The sequence below is a fragment of the Callorhinchus milii genome, unplaced genomic scaffold, assembly GCF_018977255.1.
Source record: "Callorhinchus milii isolate IMCB2004 unplaced genomic scaffold, IMCB_Cmil_1.0 Scaffold2, whole genome shotgun sequence".
In the NCBI taxonomy this organism is placed as follows: Eukaryota; Metazoa; Chordata; class Chondrichthyes; order Chimaeriformes; family Callorhinchidae; genus Callorhinchus; species Callorhinchus milii.
Window position 1 is genome coordinate 119,803,862 of NW_024704743.1, and position 22,360 is coordinate 119,826,221.

Below are 22,360 nucleotides of genomic sequence, written 5' to 3' on the forward strand. Positions count from 1 at the left end.
GACAAAGCGCCTTATCACGTCTTCGAGACATCTCAAAGCGCTTCACAGAATATACTGTAAAGTGAATTGACTGTATATTTTGTGGGCAAAACGTTGCAGCCAATTGTCCCACCCTAAGTGACCAATTTATTATTTTTTTAAGGAATTATTACCCCCAGAAAAGTGATCCTCCAATCGACCAAAACCGGGTTCCTACTTACTGCTAGGTAAACAGAGGCGTGTGGAGTAAGGAAACTTGCACAACATTTCGCCCTGTCGGGAATTGAACCCAGGTCTCTCACTTGCAAGGCGAGTGCTCTCATCACTGAGCTACAGGACTCCAGCTATATGAAAGTTAGAGGCTTAAAGGAGTAGTGACAGGGCAGGGGATTGAATGAACACCTTGCTCTGAGAGCCAGTACAGACATGATGGGCCAAATGGCCTCCTTCTGCGCTGTAAACATCTATGGTTCTATAAGTAAGGCAGTAAGAAAATCGCAGTCTGGAAACCACAATTCTTCACAACTTTTAATGACTACAGTTAGTATGCACTCCCATTGGACCATCTGCTATTGCAAAAAGTTGCAGTTTCCAGACCATGATTTTCTTATAGCCTTTATCTAGAAATGATTTTGTAAACTCACCCCAAGGCCTCCTTCCACGCCATGGCGCAGCACATCCTTACACAAACCCCACTGCATTAGCGAACTGTCTCATTAGATCATCCTGGGTATTATACAACATAAACATCATGCGAACATTTGGATTTCAATGCAGAAATAGTAGCGCAGCCCTCAAAGCATTAAGTAAACCACAGATCACGGCAGAATTCTGCTACTAGCTGTAAAGGTAGGAGATAAAAACTTCCTCTCCGGTCATCAAACTCAATGTGGGAAAAATAAAATCCTGCAAATACTGGCAATAAAGCCACAAATATGGTCTCCCCAAAGGGTTGTTCTTCATCCTCCTCCGGCTTTATTGCAGTCAAGAGAACCGTACAGTTCTCGAAAGTTTATGTGAAAATAAAATTAGATATTCAGCATGTGAAGGGTGAATGAGAACATATTTTTTCCACCTGTAGATAGACTTTTTACAGCAACTGTAAAACTTACACACATCCAATGTTTAAATGTTTAGGCCTGTCTGAACAAAGAAGCAACGCTGACTGTCAACTGTCCATCTCTATAACACCATTCATAAACTAGCAATCCTAAATCACTTTCTCAAATTGTACAAATACAATTATTTGCAACAAATCGCATTTGAATAAAGCCTGGAGGATATTCCAAGGTGCTGGACAGTCAGGGATTTGGATCCAAACTGGGTTCAGGAGTGGTGGAGGGCAGGGGTAGGAGAGTTTCTGAAGGAGCGGTCAAAGAGGAGGGTCTTGAGACATGCCTTGAAGGAGGCAAAGGAACGAGCAAGGTGAATGGACCTTGGGATGGAATTCCAAAGGATAGGGGCAGAGAGGCTGAAGGGCCAAATGCTGCTGATGGGTGGTAGGGCAGGTGACGTGGAGCATGCCGGAGCATACTGAGCGGAGGGAGTGGACAGGTCAATATGGAGTTAGCAGGTCACAGAGGTAGGAAGGACTAAGGACGTGGAGAGCTTTGAAGATGAGGGTGAGGATTTTGTATATGACATGGTATTTCAAGTAATGTCCCAAAAATAGCATCTGAAAAAATATACGGTTATTAGCTAAAGGCAGGCTGTGGTATCTTAATCAACAGAACACAACAGTCCTGGTCACCATTTCTCTGCTGGGTGCAAATTTGTTGATTGGTGGATCACTTTTCCGGGGATAATAATCCTTAAAAAAAAGTAATAACTTGCTCACTCAATCCACGACTGTTTATGGGACACGCCCCTGCACAATTGACTCCTGCGTTTCGCCCACAAATATACGGTCAATTCACCTTGCAGTATATTCTGTGAAACACCTTGTGACGTCTCGGAGATGTGAAAAGCGCTATATCAAATGCAAGGATCATTATTATATTATAAATTGGTTTGTCGTGTTCGGCTACAACACAGATTCACTACACTTCATAGAAAACTCGGCAAAATGCTTTGATTCGTTTTGACATAAGGTGCATTTTCAGATGCAAGGATTGGTCTTATGTGAAATTATTACTGCCGCTATGTCAAGTCAAAAGTAGCACAGGGATCACGGCAAGAAATATGATGGTTTTCAATTGACTGAGATACCTTTGAACTGGCCGCTCATCATCTTCTCCAGGTCAGCAGATTGGAAACGTTGTGACATCCTTTGTCTGCAAGACACTTCAGACTTTATAAACTACACCTCTCATGTTTTAGAGCTGTAGTTCACAAGTTTCCTATTGGTACATCTGGATTACCTGATGAATTATGTGCTATTGGAGTAAGTGGGGGGGGAGGTCAAGAGGCTCATTTCCTGCTTGTTAAGGTGCGAGACTGTGATGATCACGTCTGAGCCTGGATTAACTTCCTGCCAGGTGGGTATCAGTGTTACTGTTGACCAGAAAATACTGCTTTCCCACTTCTTCACACGCTGTGCAGCTGCCGCTAAAGCCCCCTGTCGAGGGGTTGTGACAGAAGGCACCCGTGAATTCACTCTCAACATCACTCGCCTTCTGAATTTCATTGCGTACTCTATAATAATAATAATCCTTGCATTTGATATAGTGCCTTATCACTCCCAAGATAGAATGAGAGAGATACAGGGAGAAACGGAGAGAGACAGAGAGGTAATAATAATAATTCTTGCAGTTGATACAGCGCCTTACAAGACCGTTGAGACATTTCAAAGCGCTTCACGAAATATACCGCAAAGTGGATTGACCGTGTATTTTGTGGGCAAGCTCTCATTTCAAAAGAAAGAAAGAATGCTGCTTCTTTACAAGTAAACATTTAATTTCAAATACATCACAGGAACTTGGCTTCAACCAAGCACGTGAAAGTCCCAATCTTTAAGTCACCCAATGCTACAGAGATGTGTAAATGGTGCATATGCAGTTCATGAAGAGGAAGGCTGCAGTTTATCTGGAAATTATTCCACTCTGGTTACATCTTTCCCTTTCTCTAAGCAAATGCTCCCTGAAATATAATTTATCAAGTACAGAACACACATCACTGTGACAGTCTGGTGTTTTGTTTTAAAAAAAAGGTTGATTTTCTGCAGTCGGAGTGAACAGATAAGCAAAATCTCGAAATTGAGGGGAAATGATAATTCAGGACACAGCAGCTGGAGCTATTGATAATTTTAGTCAGTTATTAAACTTATCTCATTTCCTTGCTCCAATTTCAACTACTGCCAGTAGCTGATGGAAAAGCTCCATGTTTTCCAGCTGTTCAGAGGCCAAAGCCTCCGTTTTCTCAACACATTGCTACTACAGCACAACACATACTATTGACCAGGATTTCAAAGTCCATATGAAGACTGCTGCTGTCTGGGTTATAAATGAGTAACTCTAGCGGAACATGACATAAGCAGACTGCCTCGTGTTTTAATGAACAACCTCAAATCAGACATCCATAATAGTCCAGTAATCCACTTCTGGAAGCCTTTTAGACTCGACGGATCAAAAACAGCCCAAAGATTTCTTTCTCCACACTGACTCATATGAAAATGGTTGCTGCACGACATCTACGATGGATAAAAATGCCTGCCTCGCTGCAATGAATAGCTCACCGTTCTTTAAATGAAACCATTAAACATCAAAGGTTATAATTTTACCTGTCGTCGGCTGGACTCCCACTCCCACTCTTCCTATCCTTGAAAAGCATCTACTGTTTCTCTATCCCACAGCACGATCTTTGCCCTCATACCCACGGCCTCGCTTGAACTCAACAGTATAGCCTTCAGTGGTACCTCAAACCTCATTCGCCACTCTTGTAACTTTGCTTTGCTGCTCAAGTTCCACCATTGGGGTTGAGCCACTGTCCTCTGGAACTCACTTGCATTCACTTGACTTTATTAACCTAGCTCCCTGCTTTCCCAAAACCTTACTCTTCAACTGCAGTCAGCTCCAAAGTTGACTGCAGACTTCTCTACTTCTTGCTCAGTATCCACGACTCCTACTGTTAAATACAACAAGAAATTCTTATACATGAAGAACACTGTTGTATTTATTTTGGATGCAGCTCATTGTTAACATTTTGAAGTACAGAGTCAGACAACAACAACAACAAGATTCCATTTATAGACGTAGACGTAGACGTTGACTTAAACTGTTTGAGAGTTGAAAATAACTAAATTTTCCCCTAACAGAAGGTTTTACTCAGTGGTTTACCAAATAAATGATAGAATTTTTCCAGTCTGGCCAATGTTCTTCACGTTTGTTGCTTTGTGACACTCTGCAAAACTTCTACTGGTTATGGGGAGAAAGCTGGTGATTGGGGTTAGTGAAAGTGACTTGCTCTGTCAAAGAGCCAGCACGGACTCGATGGGCCAAATGGCCTCCTTCTGTGCCGCAACATTCTATGAATCTATGAATCTACTGTACAACTGAACTCTAAGAACAAAATGTCTTCACACAGTAGAAAACTACAGTTGCATTGTAGTATTTGTATCATCTTAATGCGATTTTCACAGCATAAGAAATGCTAGTCGAAAGAAGACCAAGGTCCATCCAGCTTGCCTTCACCATCCTGGCAGTAGCTTGTACATGTCATGTCCCAAACTATATACTGTATCCCAAGATATTATTTCCTATATATCCATAATCAACATACTCCAAAGCTGAGTAGTCAGTTTAGGTTAGCAGTATTAGACTGACCACCTTGAAGGTTTTACAGCTTTAAATTGGATGAAGTATTATTCCAGTGGAACACATACAGTGGTTAGAGCACTCGCCTTGCAAGCGAGACACCTGGTTCAATTCCAGGCAGGGCGAAACCTTGGGTAAGTTTCCTTACTCCACACGCCTAATAATAATCCCTCCAAAACAAAACAATAAAAAATTGATCATTTTCAATCCACGACTGTTTGTGGGACGCTGCTGTGCACAATTGGCTGCTGCGTTTCGCCCACAAATATACAGTCAATTCACTTTACAGCATATTCTGTGAAGTGCTTTGAGACCTCGAGAAGATGTGAAAAGCGTTATATCAAAATGCAAGGATTATTATTATTATCATTATTATATACCACATCGGTGCATAAAAGTTGAAAACAAGCAATGGTTATATTTATTCAAAACCAATGATCTACCATATAACAACAGATATTTCAACAGCCAGGATAATCAAATTAATACCATCATATTCCACAAAGACTACTATAGGTCTGAGCTTCAATCCTCACAAATACTGATAAATGTGCTCTTTATTTCAGTGAATTTAACTCAAGGGGAATATAAACTCAACACAAACTGCAATTTTTATGGTTTAAGTGGACATCTTTAATCCCTACCTTTGGTCACCGTAACCTTTCCATTTTAAGCGCTCTGAAACGCTACCCTGCGTGGAGGGCGCCATATAAGTGCAAGTTGTTGTTGTTACTATTTACCATTAAAACCCTTAAATACAATCAATCAATAACACTGTTCAATGGGACTTGCAAGAAGACATAAACAGCAGGTGACCCAACAGAGTAGGGAAATAAATCTCAGGCACTTACCATTGCCTCCCACAATATTTAACCAATTCTTCAAAGACATATTGAAATTTCGGGATATCTGTGAGATTTTGCTTGAAGTCACAGGAAATACACGTGGTTCTGAACAAGGTACTGCAGAAAGGACACGGGTCCTGTCTACAGAACCCGTCTTTAATACTGCAATGATGCTAATAGTGAAGTAGGTTACACTTTTTTAAACAACATTAAATATGTAGTACAACTTCATTATAAAGTGCTCTTTTATATGGCCATTAGGTCTCTGCTTACGTCATTTACTGTGACCTGCGCATATGCGACATATCCGGGAAGCACTTGCACACGCTCACAGGCAGTGACGTTGGTGGGGTCCTCGGAAATCAGCCATTTTTTAAAAAAAGAAGCGGGAATCCAGTGCGTACACGGAGGGTGCATCAAGTTTGGTCAGAGGTGTCCATTTTCTTCGAATTGGCATCAGCCGCGCTTTCTCGCTAACTGCGTGTCCAAGCACCATGTAGGACGTGACCTTTCAGTGGTTATTTGGTCTTCACGTCCCGTTATAACACAAGGTTTTGGTTTACGGACCCAAAGCTCTGACAGAGCTTGTCTGGATCTACAACAGTTGCATAAGTCACTTAAGGTACCGAGTATGTTTTTCTTAAAAGTAGGAAAATAAAGCTATTCAGATAACAGAGAAATTGCAAACCTCTGCTCTTGTATTTTCAAAATGCTGGACTCAGAAACAAGATTCAACAGATGAAACTTTTAATAGAATTACATTAAAAGTAATTACATCCTATTTTTAGTACGGGTTCACCACATACACCTCACTTTATAGTATATCTGGTGAAGCATTTTAAGATGTCTTCCTGACATGAAAGGCGCTATGTCAAATGTAAGGATGATTATTATTATTATTACTTTTCACTGTGACTTTCAATCTGAGATACTTGCCCCTGAACCACTTATAGATTGACAAATAGGCTTTCAAAATAACTGCAGGTTCCAGTGTGGTTCACTGCAAGCATCAAACGCAATAAAAGGTTCCTGTGATTTTCTCTCACAGAACCCCGTTTACCATATTTAAATTACGATTACGCAGCACTTTGTGTCCATATTCCCACAAGCTGCTGGTATGGTAAAGAGATCAAACCCGAACACTCATACGCAACATCTTTAACATTTGTTCTGCTTTCCTTGTATTTGATTAAATGTTACATTTTTAAATCTTAGGGTCCTGACAAAAGCATAAATCTTTCACAGCTGCTGCTTTAGTCTGCAAACACATGGACTTTCTTCTTGAAATCTACCATCATGAGATCCCCCAGGACTGTGCTTCTCAAACACCTGCACTTCTTCATTTGGCCTACAACTAAAAGCAACAAATAGTTGCAGTGTTCTGCTGCAGTTTGCATTTTTTCATGAATTCCTGTGAACAAATGCTACCAGCATGAAATCATCCTGGCAGCTTGATCGGTCATCAATAGAATAATTCCTCCGTCCACCCCCCCTCTGAAGTAGAATTCTACTGGGAGCCTCTTTCCAAAAAAAACTGGCAGCAATTTCAAACAGGGCTTGGGCTAATCTCGAGGGGAAACTGAGGAAATGTAGCACGGGAGAGAGTGGCACGATTTTCACACATTTCTACTGAAAACCACAATTTTTTTTAATTGAGGAAATCATCAGCACTGTCAAATTTTTCATCTACATGTCCATTTTAATCACCCGTTGCTGCACCTTCCCACCAAGGATTCTTTCCTCCTCTCTCTCTTTCCCCCAACCCCAAATTATCCTACACCATTCTGGACTAAAAGTCTTCTCATACTTCTGCTAACATTGCGCTCCTCTCCACAGCAATCGGTAGGTACAGACTGACCTTCTCAGGCACTATAAAATTAAACAGTTAATAAGACTTGCTCAGAATATATCTTTTATTATATTTTCATAATATATAGATTTTGCTGTTTTAAAAAAAAGGACATACTTGAACTCACGCAAGGGAATAGTGGAGGTAATGGTGAGAGGAAGAGAAGGTGTGGGGACTTGTGAGGAATATAAACTAGCTGTTGGAGAATAAACTGGTGCGCAGCACACAAAACTAATGTGGAGAATGGACAAGTTGGGCCGAATGGCTTGTTTCCATGCCGTACCACTCTATGAAATTCAATACAACACCCAAGCAAATACGATGTATGCAGATATTATTGTTTTTCAGCCCATGTAATTCTGCACTGCATCACTGGTTATAAGCAACAATAATTTGCCCATCTCACAGCCAGACGGCTCTGTGGTACAGTCCTGCAGGCCCTCTCATCATTAACAAGCGGCCAGATTCTTAAAAAAAAGCATCAAACTACTCGCTCAGTATGAGAAATGTATTATGAAGCCAAAGCACTTCCCAAGAAAATGAAATAAAGGTCACATTTCAAAGTAGAAATCATGGTTTCGAAATTCATAACCCTGTGATGGTCCATCTGTGTGGAGGAACAAAAAAAATTCCAGGCAAAATTACGTACAAGGCCATAGGAAGGAGGGAATTGAACAACCATTTTTTCTCGCCTAAAAACCCAACATCATCCAGGATGCAATGTTTCAGCCCAAAGCTATTCCGATCATTTTCAACTTAAATGCCTGTTCCAAATCCAAAGGGAGGGTCTATATTTAATTCAAGAAGATGGGTGGCCAGAGGCTTGAACGCGTTGGTCCAAAGCTTTGGTTTTGCCTGTAATGTTTCACGTCCCACGTTGCAACAAATCTTAAACTCGATTCCACCTGTGATTTCTAAACCATGCCCAATAAAACTCAAGTAAGCCTTACCCCTTCACAGTAGAGTTTTATTTCTGCTTCCATATTCCCAGAGCTGTGATTACACCTAAAAGCTTTTCCAAATGCTTACCATAATCATTTTTACCTCCCAATAGGACAATAATATGTTTTCATTTGTATTTTTCAGACGTACTGACTGCAAAGAGGCCAAACAGGAGATATGGATTCTGACAAAAACAGAAGTGAGAAATGGGGGGAAGGGGGTGCAAGACTCCCTCAAAAATTAGATTGTGTCCACTTATTTCCAATTTTTCGCATTATCCAAATGTTGCTATACTTTCTCTCCGCCCTTCCCAATCCCACACGGGGTTTTCAGACTAACTATTCCAGCTTTTGTTAAGGATAGTTTGTTCTTTGTTCCACACACCCAGAAACTTTTAGGTTCTGTCTAAAAATAAACTATTCGTACTTCATAACTCAACTCCACAGAGAACATGATGGTTCAAGGAGATTGTAAGACTATTTGAAGCGAAAAACGAGCCTTAGCTCAGCTCAGTGAAGCGTGTTCCTCCAACTGTGACAGGTATCAAAAGAAGAAGGCATAATTCGCATGTGGTTAACACTTACCAGAGTTGTAGCAGCTATCCATTTGCTGAGGAATCTGGGCCGTGAAAGCGATGAGGTCAGGCGCTAATAGAGACTCGGGTTTTCTACTTTCATTCAGCCATTTGCTCTTATGCAATTCTCGTGTGTCTGAAGGCCCTTGTATTAGAGGAATCAGTTTCTCCTTTGCACCACCATGTCTTCCTAAAGTTAAGATAAAAAAATATTTGTTTTTGTTTTAAACCTCCCTCATTTTTGTTCTCATTCATTGTCTTCCTGCAACAAGGATAAGGCTGCCTCGGTTGCAACTACCACTGATATGCATGACTCACAATGGGAAGGGCGCTCTGTGGCTCAGCCACTTGCCCAGCACTTTGAAGGCCACAATAGATCCTAGTTTAGTGAAATCACCACAACTTCCTTTTGCATGTGCTACAAAAGCATTTTGCATGGGAACGAGGTTCAGAAGCTGGTGGATATAGCGATCAAAAAAGATTGGACATGTTACAGCTTTTCTCTCAGAGAAAAGACGTTTGAGAGGAGACCTGATAGAAGGGTTTAAGATTATGAAAGGTTTCGATGAGGTGGATGTTGACAGGCTATGGAACTTACTGCCAGAAGTTGACTTCGAAGCAAATAGCAGCAATGGATTTAAGAGAAAGCCTAATGCATGTACATGAGGGAAAAGGGAATAGAGGGGTGTAGGAGAGGGGAATAGGAAGGAAGGGGCTCATATGGGGTGTAAACACCAGCACGGACTAGTTGGGCCAAATGGCCTGTTTCCATGACATATCATTCTAAGTAACCTTGAGCTGATCATATAACAAAGAGAGATGAACAGAAGTGACTTTTTTTTTAAAAAAGAGTACCTTGGGTGGGGGTGGGGGGGAAAGAAAGATGAGACAAAACATGATGTGGAATAGGATGCTTGATTTATGCTTCCTGCTCCTCATTACGTTTTGTCTGGGACCAGTAATAAAACGTGCGTAGAGCTCTGAAACTGGGTGTTACTTTTTTATTGTTATATTAAATGGTCCTTTGAAAGTTCTCGAGGCATCCAATGCACCACCAAACTTTCGAGGGACTGGCTTGGCAGTGGAGCTGAAATGAATTTGCATTGCTGCATTTATCTGCATTGAGATGAATCTTTTTATTGCTGAATCCACCTGGGTCTCAGCAACAGGATCTCCAGTGTGATTAGCTTTCAGATCATCCTGCTCTATCCAAACATCAAGTGCACCTTTCACCATGACTCACTGCAAAAAAAAATGCTGAGAAGTATAGATATCATATAGCTATGAAAAGTGTACCATAAGTTTAGAATTAACACTGAAGAAGCATTGTAGAGATTGGAAGAAATTAGCCTCCACTCAAGAGTGATATGTACATGGAACAACAAAAATAACAAGATTACATTTGTATAGCGCCTTTCACGTCGGGAGGACGTCCCAAGGCGCTGGAACAAACCCAGTTGAGGTCATGTTAATTCTGCCTTTAAATAAAAGCTACAATAACGGTTTGGTTTGGAACAGAGTTCAAGGTGATAAAGACAGCAGCTGAGTGTATACCACAATGTGCTGGGACCGTAGAAATGTCAGTTGTATAGACAAAATTGAACAATGGAAGTCTGAAAATCCATAGCTACTTGGGATATCATCTTTATAACCTGTGAAGAAAATATCCACCTGCAGGGGAAAGTCTTGCAAAGTTTTCCTTCAGGAACAAAAGTGAGCCATATACTCTATAACAGGGAAACTGTGCTGGTTCTGGACAACAACAACAACTTGCATTTATATAACACCCCTCACGCAGGATAGCGTTTCAGAGCGCTTGACAGTGGCAGAACCTGATGCCGAGCTAGGGGCATCGCGGGGGGGGGGGGGGGGGGCGACCGTAGACATGGTCAAACAGGAAGGGATCAGATGTGACCTGAAGATGGGGAAGGAGGGGGCAAGATGGAGGGATTGAGGGAGAATGTTCCATTTTGTTGTTGTTGTTATTGTTCTGGAGAAGAAACAAACTGGATAAACTGAGAGGGCTTTTGCTTTTTCATATTCGCTCTGTGGGACAAGCAGCTCTCGAGGTTCTTGTCCAGCAGTTCTTGATTGTAGCTAAAACAAGAACAGCAGCAACTTGCACTTATATAGCACCCTCCGCGCAGGGTAGTGTCTCAGAACGCTTAACAGTGGCAGAGCCTGCCTCCAAGCCGGGGGGAGTGGGGAGGTGCCGTAAGCACAGTCAAAGAAGAAAGTTTTCAGGCGGGACTTGAAAGAGGGCAGAGAGGGGGCAAGGCGGAGGGATTGAGGGAGAGTGTTCCAGAGTTTTGAGGCACAGTGGCTGAAAGCACGACCTCTGATGGTGTGGCAGATGGTGCGAGGGACGATCAGGAGGCCGGTGCCAGTTGAGCGGAGGCGCCAGGTGGTGGATTGGGGAGTGAGGAGGTCGGAGAGGTAGGGAAGTGCCAGAGAGTGAAGGGATTTGAACCCGAATGTGAGGATCTTGAAGTCAATCGGTTCAGTGGAGCCTGGGCCAGCACTGGTGAGATGTGGGTACGGTGTTTGGTCCGGGTCAGTATGCGGGCGGCAGAGTTTTTGAATGAGCTGGATCTTGTGAATGGTGGAGCTGGGGAGACCAGCGAGGAGTGCATTGGAGTAATCCAAGCGGGAGGTGACAAACACGTGCACGAGGGTTGCGACTGCATTTGGGAGTGAATGGAGGAATCGTCACTCCCAATCCTAACATACTAATTTTTCTATGCCTTCTTATCAGGCAGGAATGTGGAACCTGAGCGTCATCATCTGATCACATGAACTCCACTAGAGACCAGCAGCCTAGGATCCATGTTCCCTAAATGTGGGTTCCTCAAAAATGTCAGGGAGAAATGTGCTACCAATCCAAGAGCATTGGTGAAGGCTGAAATTGATACCTCATTGCAAATTATCCAGCACTGGGAACACTGATCTAACTCGTGATTTATTTCAAGTGTGGTGGTGAGGAACTATACGTTCCTCATAAAAGTTTGCAACTGATACCACAACGTAATATCCTGCACTTCAACATTATCTGTAGACATTTGTGGAGAGAAATTCCACCTGGGTCCAGATATACTCTGCTAATGGTGCTGAATTTGGCAAATTGTTGAATGTAACCTTAACTTGAAGCTGTCTTTCTTTGAAAGAACTTAACAGAAAAAGGGGCTTGAAAAATTAAGGCTGCGTTTAAGAATCTGCCAATTCATGACTGCTTTAAAATGCTACATCAATAGATGCAAACTAGATCCAGGTGGAATTTCTCAACCTCGCTCTCTTTAGGGAGGAGGGCTACCGTGCTCTGAAGCATGCGCTCTGTTGTTAAGGAGGGGACTCTTGCAATCGGTCAGAAATCAGCACCTAACAAAATCAGGTCTTGCTTTGCCTCCATTTGAGATTTCTGATGGCTCACAAGATAGCAAAGCTTTGAAAGGTGGAAAGAACCTGCTGAACGATTGATTATCCATGTCCACTCTCAGCAAGATGATCTGTGCATCTGAAATCAGATTGATACGATGCAAATCTTGCAACCGCTGAATTATTTGCGCCAGGAATGTACTGAATATCAGAAATCTTGACATCGGAAATTGGTAATTTTGGAAGCCAAAGGAAGGTGTGCGTTAACCTGAACCAAGAACATTTTTGATGGTAAAATAAGTGTTGCGCTCAAAACTAAACATTTCTGTTACCTAAACGGTCATTGTATAACACGCATAATATCCAAAAGTTAAAACACAGCTCTAAACTTCAGAAAATAAATTCCTAAAGTAAGTCCGTTTCCTTTTTGAATCACATTGCACAACAACAAGCACGCATTAACAAGATGCAATGTCAATGGTAGCAATGAGCTTCCATTATACTGGGATTCACTTTAGTTATATACAGGGCAGACTGAAAGGTCCAAATCAAAATGTATGCATGTGCAAGACTAGTTAACATAATAACATGAACAAATTTCTATTAGTCAATGTTGTGTCTTCAGTAACTGCTACAAGGGATCATTCCAGACAGCCCATTTTTGTTTTATTGTAAGCATGTTACGGGGTGTTGAAGCTGTAAGGAATGTGGGCCTACCAGAAATAGCTGAATTATTTCAAAATTACGCAGTCGGTGCTCAGAAATGCAGCAATTTATGACGGCCTAACCTGGGGGAATATTAAAAAAACTCAAAAGCTTTTGGATCTAGATCATAAATAATAATCTTTTTCTTTAAACTGTTCGTTCCTTGCACTTCTTTAGGTAGCATTGCTAACATAATCAAGTGGACTACTGACAAACAACAACAAAACCTATTGGGGAAAAAGCTGATTCATGGCAGACAAAGCACATTTCAGAGACTTTCCTTGTAAAGAGTCAGGCCAATCCTCCTGTACAGGCAATAAACTTTTTACATGTTCCAGCTGCACATACCTGGGACTTTGGCACACACTTTTATTGATCCCATGGTCCCCGAAACACATTTTACCAATGATGTGCTACAGTACTTCAACTCAACGTTTTGGATGGAACCCTCAAGAGTTGGCAGTGGATTCTGGGATTTCACACCTAATAAAAGAAAATTGCAAATGAACTAGTCTGTTATATTTAAATAACCAGAACTTCTAAACAGAACAGTTATTTCTCAACACTTAAAAGTATTGTGTACTTCAATGTGTATATATAGACACGTATGCAAGCGTTTGAGAGAGCTTCAACAAGAAGGGCCTAGAGGACATATTAATACAATTCACTGCCCAAATATCTTGAAAACATGCCGCAAAACGATTCTAACTGAACAAATGCAACTTTAGGTACATATTCTAAAAGGAAAAAAAAACACCAGACATACACGAGTATCAAAACAGTCTCGATTCTGCTGAGATGGTGCTAAAATTGAGCAAGCATTTTAATTGACTCAAGTCTGTCAACCCACAATGCTGAGCCACACCATGAACTTTATCCCCTCAACAAGTTTACAGCACCACAGATGTACTGCGGACATCAGCGGGATACCAGGAACAGCTCTGAAGTAGAAGAAGCGATTTGTATTATAAATTCAGCTCTGCTCTGTGCTTGGACGAAGTGGAGCACTGCACACATACATGTGCACATGGACATTCATACATGCTCAGAGCACCACTCACCGGGATCCAATCACTGGCCAATGTTTTAGTGCTTGTGAAGGGGCGGTCTGTCTTATGGGCTCTACGCTGATATTCCAAATTTAAAGCGAATGTACGCAATTGGCTGCTATTACCCTGCCAGAGATTAAACCTTCTCAAATCATTCTGATCCTCCAAAAGAAAATCCCAGCAAAATGCACTGGTCTTCAATCACCAAGAGTAATTTCTGTGCTCTGGAACAACCTACGTAATCAGTCTTTCTCCCTTGTAATATTATTTATATATGTATATATAATATATATATACACACGATTATAAATAGCGATTATAAATCGCGCAGTGTACATTTGCTGCAAAGTGTGATTTTATGGTCAGACATTTTCATTTCAGACAGGAACCTTCAAAATGCACCATTTCGAATTATAATGTCTAACTGATGTGGCAAGATAAATATAATAAAATAACTGCAGTGCGGGATGATCTCACCTTTACAGTCCGAATTTTATTTCATGAGCTCTGTTCAACATCTGTGAATGAAAATAACTACAAAAATTGCAGGTTTGATATTTTTATTTGAATTCACTGGTTGAAGTGTATGTATCCAGCATGTATACCTAGTTATAGAATATCGAAGTACAGAACCTGCCCAGTGGTGAGTAACTACCAGAAAGTCCTTTTAACCCCAAAAGAAGATAGGTCAAACAGGTAGCTCCTTTGTGTTAATTCAGATTCCCCAGTAACTGAACACTTGATTATACATGACCACAAAACTCAACTAATTTCTTCACTATTCCCACAGTTATCCACATCTGCATCTCAAAGTCTCACATTATATCCTTCAGTTTATATGCTCTGGTCATTCAACAGTAGCAGCATCTTGCATTTGCATGGTGTCTTTAACATTGCATAACATCTCAAAGCGCTTCACAGGAATGTTGTGGAACCCCAAGCAAGCTGAGGAGTAGGAGGTCAGAAGACAGATCAGGTTGGTTTATTGCAGCCGTTTGAAAACAGAGCGAAGAAACAAGTCAGTTGGATTTTGGGACAGCATCCAAAGAGCATTCCAATTACACTTTAATATGGAAATCCCACAAGTTTGCAACATAGGTTTGAAGCATAGAGTAAAATTAATGAGAGCAAAATATATGGGGCAACTGTATAACAGTAACTGTACTGTTTACCAGTATGAAGTATGTTTACATCATCACAGTATTTCTGCCTATCCTAGGAGCATGCAAGTTGCCAGCACCAGGAGAGATCCATAGGTGTATATTGTGAGGTAGTTGGGGGTGGGAGGGGAGATTTTTCTGCAGTCAAACTTGATGGATCTTTGGGCATCTTTTCACTACTTCCCATCTATGTATCTAATGTGTATGCCCAGCTAGGACAATCCTACACACTCAGCATCAGGCTCCGCGCTCACTGTTAAGCGCTCCGAGACACTGCCCCACGTCAATGGCGCGATACAAATGCAAGTTGTTTTCATTTGCAGTTGAACATATCTACACTTGCAAATATCATTGATGAGATAAACAGGTTAAAACACTGCTCACTGATGGAGTTTAGAGGTGAGATGTCACAAGTGGTTACTGGGGATGAGATCATAACAGTTAAAAGGAAATTAGGAATGCATAACAGGGTTCGATAACAACTTTCAAGAAGTAGAAAGATAGTTGGGGAGAACAAATTTGCAGGCCTATGGGGAGAGAGCGGGAGAGTAGGATTGATTTGGGTAGCTCTTTTCACGATAACACGAATGACCTCCTTCTGTGCTGTATAATTCTATGATTCTTTGAAGAGAAAGAATAGGATTTGAGATGGCAGTGGTTAGCTCCAGTAGAGATGCTGGCACTAACATGGGAGTGATAGGCCAAATGGCCTCCTTCTGTTGTAAATACGAGAATTATGAATAAGTCGCAGTAATAAAGCTACTGCTGCATTTGTTCGTTGGAGAATTTTAGAGCGTACATATATAATGGGTTAAATTACGTCAATCAAGAATAATCGCTTGTTTACTTTTCTTTCGTTATCCTGTGCAAAAAAAGCCTCCAGTTTTTATTAATTCCCCCTTGAGGAGCACACCCGCCTCGTGGCAAAGTTTAATTTGGTGCGAGGGAAATCCAGCTGAATTTGAAAAAGTTTAGGTTTCAAAAATGAAATACCAAAGCCGTTACTCATTTTCCAGCTTCCTCGACCTGTTGACAGGAGCCGCTATTTCTGCCACTGAAATGTTCACCTTCGCAAACAAAACTGCTTTATTTACAAGTTTTACAATGACAAGTGCATTGAAATAAAGCAAGTTAGCTAAGTGCGCACAGGAATTGTTGTGGAAGCTAATCAAGAACCATGCAGTTGTTGACATAAGTTCGTTTAATACGGATCCCCAGAAGAATCTATGTCAAGGCACCTTTGACGGTGGCCAAGTGGAGAAGCACACTGAACTTTCACAAATTTCACACATCAAAACTACCATTAAACACCCCTTGGGTCCCCTTCAATTCCACACTGAATTTCTGTCTTCACAAGAAGCCATTTGGTGATCTTGATGTAGTGGTTCCACCATTGTGCCTTGCTATACCTCGGTACTCTCTTCTCTCTCACAATATTTCAAAGCAACATATTTTGTTGTATTTAGTGGTATTCCAAGATTGTGAAATATTTTATGAGGGAAGTAATTTCATTCATACCCAGTAGTTGGTACACAAACAATAAACACATTTTTTTCCACTGGTTATCAGTCTTAAAACTGATCCTTCTTTAACTTGAGCCCAGTGACCATTTTATAAAAAGTAATCAGGTTTAAAATAACCCTGTCCAATTTAGAGCCAACTTACATTACTTTTCTCCCCTCATCTTTCTTCCTGCCTCTTGACATTGGCCACAATATTATCACTGAGGTCAAAGTGGAGACCTGTAGCGTAGTTGTTAGAGCGCTCGCCTCGCAAGCGAGAGGACCTGGGTTCGATTCCTGGCAGAGCGAAATGTTGGGCAAGTTTCCTTACTACAATGTGAAGCACTTTGAGATCTCTAGAAGATGTGATAAGGCGCTATATCAAATGTAAGGGTCATTCTTATTAAAGTGCAATTTTCCTTTTTTTCAAAAACATTACATTGCCCACTGGAACATAATAATACTTGCATTTGATATACAACAACAACAACAAGATTCATTTATAGAGCGCCTTTCACATCGGGAGGACATCCCAAGGCGCTGGACAGTTGGGTCAGGACCCGAGCAGGGGGGAAATGGTCATGGGAAATGGGAAATGGAAATGATATAGTGCCTTAACATGTCATTGAGACGTCTCAAAGCTTTCACAGAATGTACTGTAAAGTAAATTGACTGTATATTTTATGGACAAAAGAATCATACCAAAAATATAGTTTCTTTGAAAGCAACTGTTAAACCAAAGCGAATACATTAATTTAGGAAAAACAAATTGCACCTCAAATAATGTTGCGCTTCCCCAGTCATGCACTGTGAATTGAAATTCACCTAACGTATGAACTGAGCTTTATATCCTTCAAGGAATGTGTAAAGCAACACAGTCATGTTTTCAGCAACCTAACAATATTAATATCTTGCAGATCTTGCACACTTTACACTGCCATTTTTTCTTTGGTTCAGTTCCACTGCAGCTATTGGAACTGTGAGTCACACAACCACTGAACGAAACCCATTGGCACAGCTATTTCAATCATTCCATAAGCAGCTGGAACAGCAAACAAAGCCCAATAATAACTTTCATTATTTTAATATGGAATCCTGTAGAGTATTGGTTAGAGACAGTATATTCAATGAAGCGCTTTGAGACATCCCAACGATGTGATAAGGCGCTGTATCACATGCAAGGAATATTATTATTATTATTATCAATCTACCTCATTCAAAAGTGCAAAGTTTATTGGTCTCGGTGTTCAGTAACAGACAAACACATGAGCAATTGCAAGAATTGATTCTCTGTGGCCTTGTGATATCTGTACCAACCTTTTCCCTCTGCTGCTAGCCCTCGCAAACTACACTGAGCCAGTTCACCTGCTTGCAACCCTGTTTGAGACTGAGCCCAGATTTGCTGTTCCACTCAAGCACCATTCACAATTGATGACATGTGGTGCTGATAAGCAGAACAATTTTAAGAAATTACTGGCTAGAGTTTCCGAAGGACATCTGTGCAAGAGTTATAAGTACTTAATCGCATGTGTGCAACCTGCAGAAGCTGTAAAACCTTTTGAAGTGATACCTACTGCAAGAAGATCAGGATCAGCTATTGGCATAGCCAGCCTCTGCTGTGCAACATAATCTCAGCTCATGTAATAAAAGATGTTGTGTGCCAGAAATATGCAATGTTTTGGAAACAGCTTTTAACATTAAAGGTTATGCCACCATGTCCCAAATTACTTGGTAGAAAGCAGGCCACCACAATTCCACTATGGTTTCCTGTTTCCCACACATCAGAAAACATGCTCCAAGCGCAGTCTCACGAGCTTGAGCTGCAGACTTAAAAACGGGATGTTCATTGCTCGGAATGCCTTTTTTTTTTGCTAACCTTCAAAAGGTTTGTGGAAAAAATAATTTTCTGGCTTTAATTAAGAGTGTTTAAATAGCTTAACAGAGCTATAGAACTACTGTAAGGAAAAACTCAACACAATGACTAGCGCTCAATGTAGAAATAAATACTGTACTTCTAATAAAGTTCTGTCTGCTCTGTAACATCAGTAGGAAGTTCTGCACCTGTGCAATGCTACTTGAATACCACAGCTGCATTTGAAACTTACACATGTGGACTTCAAACAAAAATATCATTATTTGTTTCAAACGTAGGATAGTTTTGTATTTTCAGCAGACTGTAGTTATTTGTCAGGCACCACAGGTGCATACGACAATGAACAGCTGTGCCTGTACTGTCCAGAGTTTTCATCCAAAACCTTGGGATATCTCTGCTGCTGGAATGATCATCGAAATGCATGTTCAGGAAGAACAACACAGGTTGCTTGAAACAATTCAAAATCTCGATGGAACTTTGTTGGATCATGTTCACTGGCTAAGTGAATGATGGAGTGCCTCATCTTGCTGAAATGCTTCTTTGGAATATATTTTCAAGAGCAAAGACACATTGGCTCCATCACTTGAGTGTTCTGTATAATAATGCCAAAATGCCTTTTTCCTATTTTACACATAGTCAATGCAGCTCCACATCAAACCCATTCCACCCCATCCCTCAGAAGTATTAATAGAAAAAATCTAAATACAATAAAATCTGAGTATACTGAGTTTTAAAATTCCATCTCACAAATCATCAACAAATTCCTTCATTAACTTGAGGAAGAAAACTGAGATAAACACAAGGAAATTGTAATGGCAAGCCAAATCTTAACTGGGAACCTTGAAGTGCCATGTTGCACTGTATTTTGCTATGCGTTGGCAAGAGAAATTTGGCGTGTGTCTACTAAAACCTGGTAATATTGCATGGATTCAGGCCAAACAACTAAAATATAAACAAAACGCTTAAATAACTTGCTCCTTTAAAGTAGTCAGAGTAACAGTGCAAGAAAACAATGAAAGGCAGGCATATTCGGTCAATTCACTAAAAATGACATTTTGAATCAGTTAAACAAATTTTGCATTGCAAATTCCATTGAACTTTCTCTCCAGCATGATCAGACACATTAGCACTTGATACTGCAAGCTCCAATTTTATGAAAATGAAGCAGCAGCAGAACTATCAGGTATATTATAATGGACTGCCATACGCTAAATTACCAAAGTGCGATTAAATGCTTCAAAATTGTTTTGCAGAGTTCAGTCAATGCTCTCGATACAACTGGCCAATAACGATAAAAAGACAGTAGTGCTTTGAAGCCCTTGCCAGTAAATACCACTGTGGTTTGCCTCGAATCGGATGCATAACATACTTTGGATGAAACCAATTCTCCATAAATGCAAAATGTTAAACATATTTCTTCAATTGGATATAAAAGCGATGTATACATTTTATTCAAGTACTAAAATGTTGCGCTATGTTCTGTTTAAAACCATATTGTATGAGATTTGGCAATGTCTGATTCAAATTTATTCGAACCCACCCAGTGAAGTGACCAGATGCATAAAAAGGTTTTCTGGCTCCTTTGCTGAACTTATGTTGGGGTTAGGCTTCGATAGGCATCCAATTCCCTCCTTCCAGTACCTTGTCCAAGTGGTCATTCTTTACTTGCAAGCCCAAGACATTGAGTGATCGCAGGCTGTTCAAGACTGTCCAATGCTGCCAACACCCAACATCAAGCGCACATTCCAGCAGAGTTCACCGAGCAGCACTCAGCAGTGGGAAATTGGCTGGTTACTCCTCCCGAAACAAGCGATCAATTTTGGTGCTCATTCAGACCTGGAGGCTTTCATGTCTGTGCAGTTTAGTTTCATACTTGGCAATAGCATTACAAACTGAGTCATCAATACTAATAACGTTATGTTGCCTAGCCACCCCTATACTTGGGAAAAATATGAAAAACTAAATTACTGTACAGTATTATTGCTTCAGTGGAGCACTACGAACGGCGGAGTGGAGTCCTGCAGCATATCGGTTCGACCACTCACCTCACAAACGTGAGGGCCTAGGTCTGACTCCCAGGCGGGGCGAAACCTTAGGCTAGTTTCTTTATTCAACTTGCTTGTTCACCTAGCAGTAAGCAGGAACCCGGTTGTTAGTTGACTGACAGATCTCTTTCCAGGGGTAATAACCCATTTCCCCACAAAAATAATAATAATTGGTCACTCAATCCATGATTTGTGGGACACTGCGGTGCGCAATTGGCTACCACGTTTCACCCACAAGATATACAGTCAATTCACTTCACAGTGTAGTCTGTGCATCGCTTCTAGACAAATGAATGATGTGACAAGGTGTTATATCAAATGCAAGGATTATTATTAAACAAAAAGACAATAAAGAGACAAACTAAAAAGTTTGATACAATTGTAATTTTCCATAAAGCACTTCAAGCAAAACCAATTTATATTGTGCGGATCAATTTCTTCAGAAGAGACAAAGCAAGGTCCCTGCTGCCCATTCAGGTTGAAGTTAAAGATGCTATAACACTGTTCCTGTTCAGTGAGATAAATCATTTTTTTCTGGTGTCCCAGCTAACAATCCTTCACATAAAACTGCTCATTCAAATGATGGTGGGTTTTGGGACCTTGTTTGCAAAGTAGCTGCCAGATTTCCTACGGTCAATGACTTTGTACCAGTCCAGTCTTCCAGTGATTGCTGGTAAAGTAATAATAATAATAATTACATTTGATATAGCACTTTATGTTATCAAAATGTCTCAAAGCACGTCACAGGATTTACTGTGTATCTGCAGGTGAACGCAACAGCCAATTTGTGCACAGCAACATCCCACAAACACCCAGGAAGGGGATGACAAACTTTATTCAGAGGATTATTTCAATGTGATATTTCAATGTAACCGTAAAAATGCAAGTTATTTCTTTCCATAAAAAAGGAGCTGAATAAATATCAGGTAGATTCAGCACAGTATTGTCAGTTTAGTTATGCTCCATATGAGATACAATAACAACTTGCATTTAAACAGCGCCCTCCACGCAGGGTAGCTCTCAGAGCGCTTAATAGTGGTGGAGCCTGACTCCAAGGCGGGGGGAGATGGCCGTAAGCAAGGTCGAAGAGGAAAGTTTTCAGATGGGACTTGAAAGAGGGGAAGAGAGGGGGCAAGGCGGACGGATTGAGGGAGTGTTCTGGAGTTTTGAGACGTAGTGGCTGAAAACACGACATCCAATGGTGGGCAGAGGGTGCGAGGGATGAGCAGGAGACCATTACCAGTTGAGCGGATTGGGGAGTGAGGAGGTCGGAGAGGTAGGGAGGTGCCAGGGAGTGAATGGATTTGAACACAAGTGTGAGGATCTTAAAGTTGATCCATCATGGAGTCCTGTAGCTCAGTGGTTAGAGCACTCGCTTTGCAAGCGAGAGACCTGAGTTCAATTCCAGGCAGAGGGAGAAACCTTGGGCAAGTTTCCTTACTCCACACAGAGCCTAATAATAATCCCTCCAAAACCCAAAACAATAATAAATTGGTCATTTTCAATCTACGACTGTTTGGGGACATTGCTGTGCGCAATTGGCTGCCGGATTCGTCCACAAATATACAGTCAATTCACTTTACAGTATATTCTGTGAAGCGCTTTGAAATGTCTAGAAGACGTGAAAAGCGCTATATCAAATGCAAGGATTATTATTATTATTCAGTGGCCAGTGGAGCCTGGCCAGAACTGGTCATAGGTGGATGAGATAATG

General features: G+C 41.0%; 1 protein-coding gene across 1 annotated transcript in view; it reads right to left on the bottom strand.

Moving 5' to 3' along the window:
* LOC103179701 (vacuolar protein sorting-associated protein 13B) overlaps positions 1–22,360 on the bottom strand; it is a 481,880-nt gene that overhangs the window by 317,673 nt on the left and 141,847 nt on the right. Inside the window, 2 exon segments of the mRNA XM_007895087.2 lie at positions 8,951–9,130; positions 13,366–13,500. Coding sequence (XP_007893278.2) covers positions 8,951–9,130; positions 13,366–13,500 — 315 coding nt within the window.